Below are 9,704 nucleotides of genomic sequence, written 5' to 3' on the forward strand. Positions count from 1 at the left end.
AAAATGGAGCAATCACCAATTATGCCGGGTAGTCAAATGTTGTGAGGAGGAGGAGGAGGAACACTTTCTTCACACCTTCATACAGATACAGACTTTTTACACATTGCAGCAGATCTCTTTTTATTGTTTTTTAGTCGGAGTCAGATTCAGGAGAGGCTACCGGAGCTTGCAGGGTCAACTCCTCTTGTTCCATCCTTTGTTTTTTGGCAGTTGGCTTCTTGAAAAACATGTCCAAGGTGGTCTGTTTCTCTCTCTTCTTCAATACCTGTCAGAAATGACGGACAAGGGTGTCATTGTAGAGATCATTGATCCTGCTGGCCTCAGCTTTGTTTGGATAATGAGTGTTGGTAAACTGTTGAACATCTCCCCATTTGACAAAGAAGTTTTTGTCAACTTTCACTCCTTCTGATGATTTCTTGCTTTTGTTTCAATTGAAATCACCTTTCTGTTTTTTTAAAAACCAAGATTTCCACAACACTTGAATAAATGTAAATACCCTGCACTGAGGTGATGTACGTAATAAACAAGGGAGCAAGCCAAATCCCAATGGGAGCTCTGTACTTCAGATATACTAATAATATATTCTAATAATACGAATATATTATAAAAATAGCAGATTGTCATTGGCAACGGCAAAAGAGTGGAAACATCATTCGCACTTGTTCGCGGAAAGTCCGTTGTTCACCTCACGTAACTGCCAAACGGAAAGTCCGTTGTTTGCAGCGTCCGTTATTCGAGGCATACATTATACGAGGCACCACTGTACTTGTAAATGTATATATTTTAATATGATTTTATGTGCTTTAAATGTTTTTCTAGTGATATTATGACTTCAATATTTGTGGCGGACAGATGTAAAGTCAAATAAAATGACTTACACTTGATTTTTATTTTTCCATATACTTTTTTGACAAACGACGTATAATCAGGAATGATGTAACTCGAAACAACATAAGTCAAGGTATACCTGTATATGAATTCCATGTTGTACGAGTCACTTAGATTTTACAAATATGTGTGCCGGGCTGTGAATGGCTCATGTATTTGTAAAATCTAAGTGACTCATACAACATGGAATTCATATAAAACGGAAAAATCAACAGTGTTATATGGGGGTTGACTGTAATGGTGATTACAGGACATACAACACGAGACCATCCAGATAGCACAACACCGTAAAAAGTAGAAGGATACAATTAAAGTCATCAATTCATAATATCACCATGCTCTCTGAAAGGACAAAGGACTAAGAACATCATAAACATGAGAAGCTAAGTCCTAAACATTGGAAGGTCCTTTACCATATTTTGCCTAGGAGACTAAAATTTCTAGCCATGCTACTGCCTATTTATTGTAATTATTTATAGACTAAAGCTACATTAATAATTCTATACAAATAGCAAAACTGTTCGATAATATAATGAGCATGTTGATAGAAATCTGATTTACTTATAAAACATTTTTCTATTCTCTATTCAGAGTATTTTGTGAAAATTCCTTAATATAAAAGATTATTATTCAGAAACAAAAAATACAATATAACATGATAATATAAGTCCAATTAAAATTAATTAAAATTTACATTTTAGCAACTACAAAAACATATTAAACATTTTGTATTCAAAAAAAAAATAAATTACATATTTCAATATAAGAACTCTTCACAAAAATCTATAAAACATATAAAAATTACGTTACTAAATTAAATTTCTATAATGTATTACAATTACTATTGGAAGTATTTTTTATTAATCCAATTGAACGATTAAAAAAAAAAGGCTCAAATTTATTTTACAAAGTTCTGAATAAAACTTTGCGTTTGATAATAAAAATTAACTAAATTTTCGCATAATTTAACTCAATTTAAATAATATAATTTAATCATTTTTATTTAAAAAACAAATCGTAACAAATAAACAGTTATTACGTCATAATTGTGTAAGTTTCAGTTTCGGTTTTCTATTTATGAAATGTAATAATCATTTATTAATTCAAACGAAATTTATTTATTTAAAAAAACATATAATAAATTTTAAAAAGTTTATTAGAAAACGTGCAATTTTTAACTTTTAATCATTGAATATTTCTTACAAAGTTTAATACGAATGTTAAAAAAATTATTTTAATAGAGGAATTCTCGTATAGTAAAACACGAAAACGAGTTACATCACACAGCGCTGAAAAAAGGGAAGTTTTATTACCTTTATCCTTAAATTGCGATTGTTGTCGAATTAATTTTGTTTGCCCTTTATTATTTGTTCGTTGCATTTTCCTTTAAAATGATTTATGCAATCAAATTAACTTAAAAAATAAAATATCTTTCCTCTTCCATGACAGCTATCATAAAGATTCGATTGTTCGGAGCGAAAAAGTGCTTCCATCTAGAGTTGGATATATTGTATATCATCGCATTTATATCCTATAAACTTAAAGTTTATTAAATGATATTCTGTTATATCAATATAAATATACATTTTTATTTTAGTAATATTTACTTATAATTTGTACAAAATTTAATTTGTTTTTTATGTATTTATAACTATTAAATTAACTATTTAAAGCTTTATTAAATTTTCCTTTATAGACATTTGTATATAGAGTATTCAGAATTTTGTATGCCCACATATATAAGTTTATTATTAATTTATAAAATAAAGGAGAACCATTTAAGAACAAAAATTTATATTTTGGTTATGACATGTGATTAATTTTAATAAAATAATTAGTTCTAAGAGTTCAGTCAAAGCTTTTTATTATTCTATATCAGGGATGGCGAACCTTTTTGTGTTCGCGTGCCATATTGTAAGCATACTTAGCTTTAAAGATGTTTATGCGTGCCAAAGTTTAAGACTTCGAATAACGATATTTAAAGAAATTAAACGAATACGCTTTAATTAGAATAAATGTAAAAACGCTGATTGAAAAAAGGATGATCGGGTGATAAACCGAAAAGATGATTGAAAAATACAGAAATCGTATGATGCATTACGTGCCAGATGATTTCTCCTTACGTGCCACTTTGGGCACGCGTGCTATAGGTTCGCCACCCCTGCTCTATATTATTTTATTATAGTTTGCCTTGTGTTCGGTGGTCAAATGGTTGAACGATTATGATGTCGGCCTACCGTTCTGGGGAATCCAGGAACGAATCTGAACGCGTCAAAATATCCCGGTGAATTTTTCGGTGGGTTCGTGGTTCGTTCTTCGTCACTCTGTCATCCCATTATGGACCTGACCAAATTCCCGATAGTCTTGATAAAAGGCCTTCCTAGTGCCCACTAAGACAGAGAGAAAATCCTTATACTGTATAATAATTGGTAATTACGAAAATCTGTGAGAAAAAACAATAATATAAATCTTTTTGATAAAAAGACTTGCATATTTATTATATTTCAAAGTTTTATTGAAATAGAACAAAAGTAATTTAATATAAACTACAGCAAAAGTTTTATTTACAATTTTTTCGTTATCGCGTATATAATCGGATGAAAAATAAAATGTATCATATTATATTAATAAACTACATATACTTCTGCAAAAAAAGAAACGACTAAAAGAAAGAAACGAAAGAAAGAAACACTCGTAAAACAAATATAGCGAGAGCCATGAAACTGAGTGTGAAATGCTATTTGGTCAGATAGGAAAATGATTAAAACTTCTTTGTCAATGAACGAAGAGGACGTTTTCTGGGCGCGACAGAGGAGAGCATTTTGGGTTTCGTTTAAAGAATGCCATTCGCACTGATGGACATATTTAACGGGATTTGCTTTTTAATTACGTTAATTAGTTTGTGACGATATCTCAAGAGCGGCCAAGGCTTAGCCTACCATTGTGAGGTCCCGGAATCAAATCCGACAAGTCAAAAAATTCTCAGAAATTTTTCGGGGAGTGGTCCGTCCGGATATGTCGAGCCCCGTCCCTCACCACCCGGCCGCCCCATTGTGGGCCTGGCCGAACCCATAATAGGCTTGCTAAAAGAGGCCATCTTAGTGTCCACGGGACGAAAAGAGTTTTAAAAAATTTCTGGACACAGATGATCATCGTATCCACGTATAGAGGAAGCGTAATCATCGCTCCAATCCAGCTGCAGTAGTCGAGCGGCACTAGGGGTTCAGTCTAGACAGCCATTTCCTACGACGCAGACTACCCTAAAAGGTATTCTGACACAATGTCAGTACGTTGATAACATTCTAAAGACAATTGTACTACCTATGAGCCACGCCTTCCAGGACTATTTATTAGCTCGATCTTATATGGAAAGAACCTCTAAACATTTTCTTCGTGGAGTTCATATCTATTCATTGCCAGCCAGGTTTCCAGACCTCTCGTTAGGCTTGTATCACCATAAGAGGAGGTTTTTACAACGTACTGAAGTGTAACCGTTAAGTTACTATTGCATTCCAATTAAATTTTTGCAATGAAAATGTAATCGCTTCTTTAACTTTACATACCTATTTCGTGTGCCAAGTTTCTTAAAGAAAAACTTAGAATTTACAATGCATCAAAAACATTTGAAAAAACAATAGATTTAGAAGTCCATAGGTTTAATCTTAAGGAAACATGTGGATTTTTTTAAATTTTCTTTTTAATTAAGAAATTAAATATATTTTACAATAAAATACTAAAATTCTGCAGTTAAAAAATATAATAAATATTGTAGTATATAAGAATTGTCACTTAAAGTCACCGGGATTTTTTTCTTCAATATAATTTTAATGTGTGAAATATTGTCAGCCATTTTAATCAAAACTATTTGCTTTTAATTTTTGACATTATTGTTAGGGAACCCCATTAAATTGATTTGCATGTTTTTAAAGGTGTAGCCTGTAATAAAACGTCGTCTTTGTAAGGAAAGACTGCTCCTGGTGAGTGTGACAGACATGTGAACACGAATTTAATTTCTTCAATGTAATTTTAATGCGTTTAATTCGCATAATTACTTTTGATTAAAATGGTTATTTTAATCAAAAGTAATTATGCGAATAGTTTACATTCTTCTTTACATGTTATTTATTATAGATTTCGGTATTAAATCAATTATAAAAGCTCTTTTTGCTTGACATTAAAGTTAAAATATGAATTATCTAGGTAAGCAGCAGTAACACAAGAAATCAATAGATAATTTGTTTCTTTGCATTGTTTTCATTAAATTCAGTTTTGAGATTTGTTCAACGGTTGTACTGGAGTTTGGAAGCATTAAAAATTACTTCCACAAATTCTCATGGTGTCTAAACAGCTGACCATTTGCTCCTTCTTTACTAATAGCCAAAATTCCTGCACAAACTCTCTTTATCCTAGAAGGTCTTGAAACCACCGCTCTCTCAAAAACATTTGTTGTTTAGTTCAGTGTTTCGCAAGCGGTGTGCCGTCACAAAGGTGAAGATGTGACGTAAACTTTTACATATTCTATTAATTTCAAATTTTATTTTTATATTTTTATCACAGTTGCTGTGTTTTTTATGCTTGTATTTCATTCTCTGCCGCAGCACTAAAGAAATAAGATGATGATTGTTTATTCTTTATTACAAGCAATGCATTTTTATGTATTTTAGGAAATTAAATGTAAAATAAATTTGCTCACAGGTGTTGGTCTGTTTAATAATAATAATAGTAGATTCGTAGCATTACGTAATTTTATTAATAGTATCATATCATACGTTTTTGAGGAAAATGACATTTTGGTGTGCCGTGTTGAGTCATAGATGTGCCGCAAGAAGAAAAAGGTTGCAGAACACTGGTTTAGTTGACTCACAATGACAATTGTCTTTTAGCCCTCAAAACGACTACAGTATTCGAAAATTTTGCCTTAAAGTATATGCTGTAGTTACTTGGCTACATTGAGACGATCATAATATAATCTATTTTATTGTATTCGTTGTAATTCTGGCATGGTCGTTTCGGATTTGTTTTAAATTTTGCCTGAAGAGGGACATAGAAGTCTGAAATGCATACAAAGTTAATATTAATTTAATGTAATTTAAAATAAATCTGTTAGGTTAATAAACAGATATTAAACTAAGTCAGTTTTCTATACAGTATAACAAGCCTGTATCTATGATCTCGGGCGGATCTTCATAGGGACTAATAGGGCTTAACAATGTTCGGGAATTTCTTGAAACAAGTGTTGAAATTGGCATGGCTTCACCTCTGGAATAAGAATAAATGGGTCCTAAAATGAACATTTCATGAAGTCTTTCTGTGCAGCTTCAATATAGAATTAGAGGCATTAATGTTTATATTTTTGTTTTTTCCTTGTGAACATTTTTTACGTCAGATTCTTGAAAGCATATCTCAGACAATAAAACATTTACACTTGCACCAAAATACATTTATTCTAACTTCAGAAAACGCTGAAGATTTTGACACTGCACATTTTAAATAGATGTTGCTTTTAAGTATGTTTCTTGTATGTAGCATCTCACAATTATTCAAATCGTTGTTTCCACTGAATCTCGCAAAAGCGGTAGTTTGATTTTTTTTGATTTGGTACCATTTAGGGGTGAGGTCTTATTATGGGAAACTGGTCCCTAATTTACATGTTACTAACGTGAAGAAAATCCGGAAAACTTTACGTGTCCAGCACGTTGGCGAGACGCGAATCACGACCAACTAATGTATCAGTGTTCAGTGATTTTATCCACTGAGTCACTGGTGGTCTTGCTACAATGCATAGATGTTAGTAGCGGTATGATCGGTAGATTCGTCCAAAATAACTGAAAATTTATATTCTCTTTGCAGTTAGCATAAGTCTTCTAAGTAGTTGCACAAGTTTTCCTGCGCACTAGTTATTTTTTTACAATGCAATCAATCTTAGTTTTACCACGGAAATTTTTTTGCTATTTGAAAGTCGAAGAAATTTATTTGAAAAGTTCCAGCAAGTGAGAGGTAATAAACGTTGCTAGTTTTTATCTTGCACACTTTTATACTATCGTTTAATTTTTCCCGGCTGAAGTGGAAGGCTTGGAAATCAAAGTCTGTGTCCAATGCACTGTTTGTAATAATTTTTCACCTTTCAGTCTCTATATGTCTATCAAGATTTTTTTCAGTTGATGAAATGTTTAAATCTTGATTACAACGTTTGTAATAAGTAAAATAATTTTTTTTATATTTTTTAGAATTCAAGTTTTGTAAATGTCGCAATTTTCCTACTCGCGTTTCTAATGCTGCAAGTACTTTTTTCTTTTTTCTGTTGGAGGACCGGATGTGTTGGTGATTGCAGTCGCTCCTCATTATTTCAGAAAGATCTGCCAAAACAACATGTTGGAAACTTATTTTTTAGTAAAAATTGTTTCCATTACTTTTTAGTTTTGTTTGAGGAACCTTCGTGGATGTCATTCACGAAACTCTCAAAAACGAAAACAAAACGGAATTTCTAAGTGTTTGTTACTGGATGAAACCATTGACGTTACAAGCTATGAAACGTCAGATCACTCAAAGCTGCATGGATAAAGGAGTTGTAAATTTAAAACTGTTATATTGGTAATTTTGTTCAACAGAATTGCTTTTTTTTATTTTTTTTAACTTAGCCCGTAGGCACCAAGAGAATCTATTTTCCATACCTATTGTGGGTTCGACCAAGCCCATAATGGGGATGCCCTAGTGACGAGGGCATGGCCCGACATATCCGGAACGAACCAAAACCCGAAAAAATTTTCCAGGGTGGTTTACGCTTGCCCGAATACAATTCCGAGTTCCCAGGACGGCAGGCTGACACTTTAACCGTATCAGCAAGCCGGCCGTCGACGTTTGCTGTTTGACAAATGCCATAGCTTCCACAAGCAAACTTAGATACAGCCTATTTTAGAGTTAAGTATAGGACACGTTTCCTTGGCAAGCAAGTAAGCCAATGTTAGTTTGCTTACTTAGCTGCTTGCCAAGGAAACGTGCCCATTATTTCGGTTTTAAATTCTTTCTTTGTTAATTTATGTTACAACATAACAATTAGCTGATGCGGAGTTACAAAAATCATGTGTTTTGGTAATATAACATATGGTACCGATTAAAAAACAAGATGGAGTTCATTTACGATATTTTCAATATTTAGTTTCTCCTTTATATTAATCAGTCTTCATAAAGAGCAATTAAAACCAATCTATAATTAAGTTTTTCATCATTCTCAATTCTAAATAAACGAACAAAGTGGTCACATTTATAAGTTCTTTGTAAATTTTTATGAAGCTTAAGCATTCACAAAATCTAGTTTGTGAAGCTTGTTATATACTAAATAAAGCACTTTGTGGTTAAAAGAGTGTAACCGCAAAATGACTAGAAATGATTCATAATAGAATTATTTTTTTTCTAAACGTTATTCGTCGATATATAGAAATAATAGTTGTTGGAAAATGATCATTTATATTCAGAATCTCACGATATATTGAAATAATTAATTTTTCCCATGACGGAATGAAAACAGTATATACTTATTCCTTGATTCCTACGACGAGATAATCTAGGTAATAAGGTTAATAAAATTCGATACCCTTATTATAAAATACCGTTTGTTCCGTAATCACACATCAATAACACGTTATTTTAATTAATAATAAAGTTGCTTATATTTATTGCACAATATAGGGATTGGCTGACAATGCAAAAGATCACTAAGCTGTTTTCATGTTCCATTATTATTATATTAGTCAGATTGTCAACATAATAGATTAGCATACGTAAAGCATGATTCACTTAAAAGTTTAATAAATTACAAATAGTCTAACTCCAATTCGAATTTCTTATTGAAATAAAGAATGATTTTAAATCTGTGTTTTGGTATGTTTCATAAAATTATGAAATATCTTTAGATGCTTCGAAATTTTATATCAAAACCTAGGTAATTCTTATCTGAGATTGAACTGTGCAGTACAAAAAAACTCTTCAAAGTAAATAGAAAGTGCTCTTTCACTCACTTTTTAATTAATTAAAAATTTATTTTTTAAAATCTATTTAAAGTAATTATTGTTCAGAAATAAAGACAATACCATCAAAGATTTAAAAATATAATATAAAAATTGTTTATTATTTATTCTGTTATTGAGCTTATATGATTTGATTTCTTGGTGTTTTGTGGCGCAAGATCCATACAAGCTTATGCTGCACTTCAAGCATATATTATTACTATAAAAAGAATCAACAGATCATTGTAACAAATATGGAAGGAAAAGTTCAGTAAAAATGATATAGAATATAATTATTAATTGAAATAAGGCATTTCAACAAATTCATTCGCTAAAAAATAATATTAAAGCTAATTGAAGGTATATTATTTATCACATCAGAATGTAAGATTATCATTTTTAATTATTCTAATAAAATGTGTTAAATATGAAAAGTGTTTTAAAGTTTCTAGGAATTCCACTTCTCGGCTTCAATTAAAAATTACATACATTTTTAATTGAAACATAGAAGTTATATAACACATAATGAAAAATTTATATAATTTTATATATAAGTTTAAAATCATACAACGCTACATTATGTTTTATCACGAAAAATTATTTTCTAATAATGAAACACTGTATTAATAATTATATATTATTTTTTATATGATTAGAAATTTTAACTTTATAACTTTTATTATAAATTTGATTTTGAATTATAACTTATATATATCTAATGTATCAGTGTTCAGTGATTTTATCCACTGAGTCACTGGTGGTCTTGCTACAATGCATAGATGTTAGTAGCGGTATGATCTACAATATTAGTTA

The 9,704-nt window shown here is 31.0% G+C and overlaps 1 protein-coding gene across 1 annotated transcript in view; it reads right to left on the minus strand.

Annotated features, from left to right (window-relative positions):
• LOC111632017 overlaps window positions 1-2,366 on the minus strand; it is a gene marked incomplete at its 3' end in the record, with an annotated part of 106,699 nt that extends 104,333 nt beyond the window's left edge. The window contains exon 1 of the mRNA XM_023376369.1: window positions 2,202-2,366. Within this exon, the coding sequence (XP_023232137.1) occupies window positions 2,202-2,268 (67 nt within the window). The remainder of the gene's footprint in view (window positions 1-2,201) is intronic.
• Between the last annotated feature and the right edge of the window lie 7,338 nt (window positions 2,367-9,704).

This window comes from Centruroides sculpturatus, unplaced genomic scaffold, assembly GCF_000671375.1.
Source record: "Centruroides sculpturatus isolate CEXI.00-Female unplaced genomic scaffold, Cexi_2.0 scaffold696, whole genome shotgun sequence".
Taxonomy (NCBI): domain Eukaryota; kingdom Metazoa; phylum Arthropoda; class Arachnida; order Scorpiones; family Buthidae; genus Centruroides; species Centruroides sculpturatus.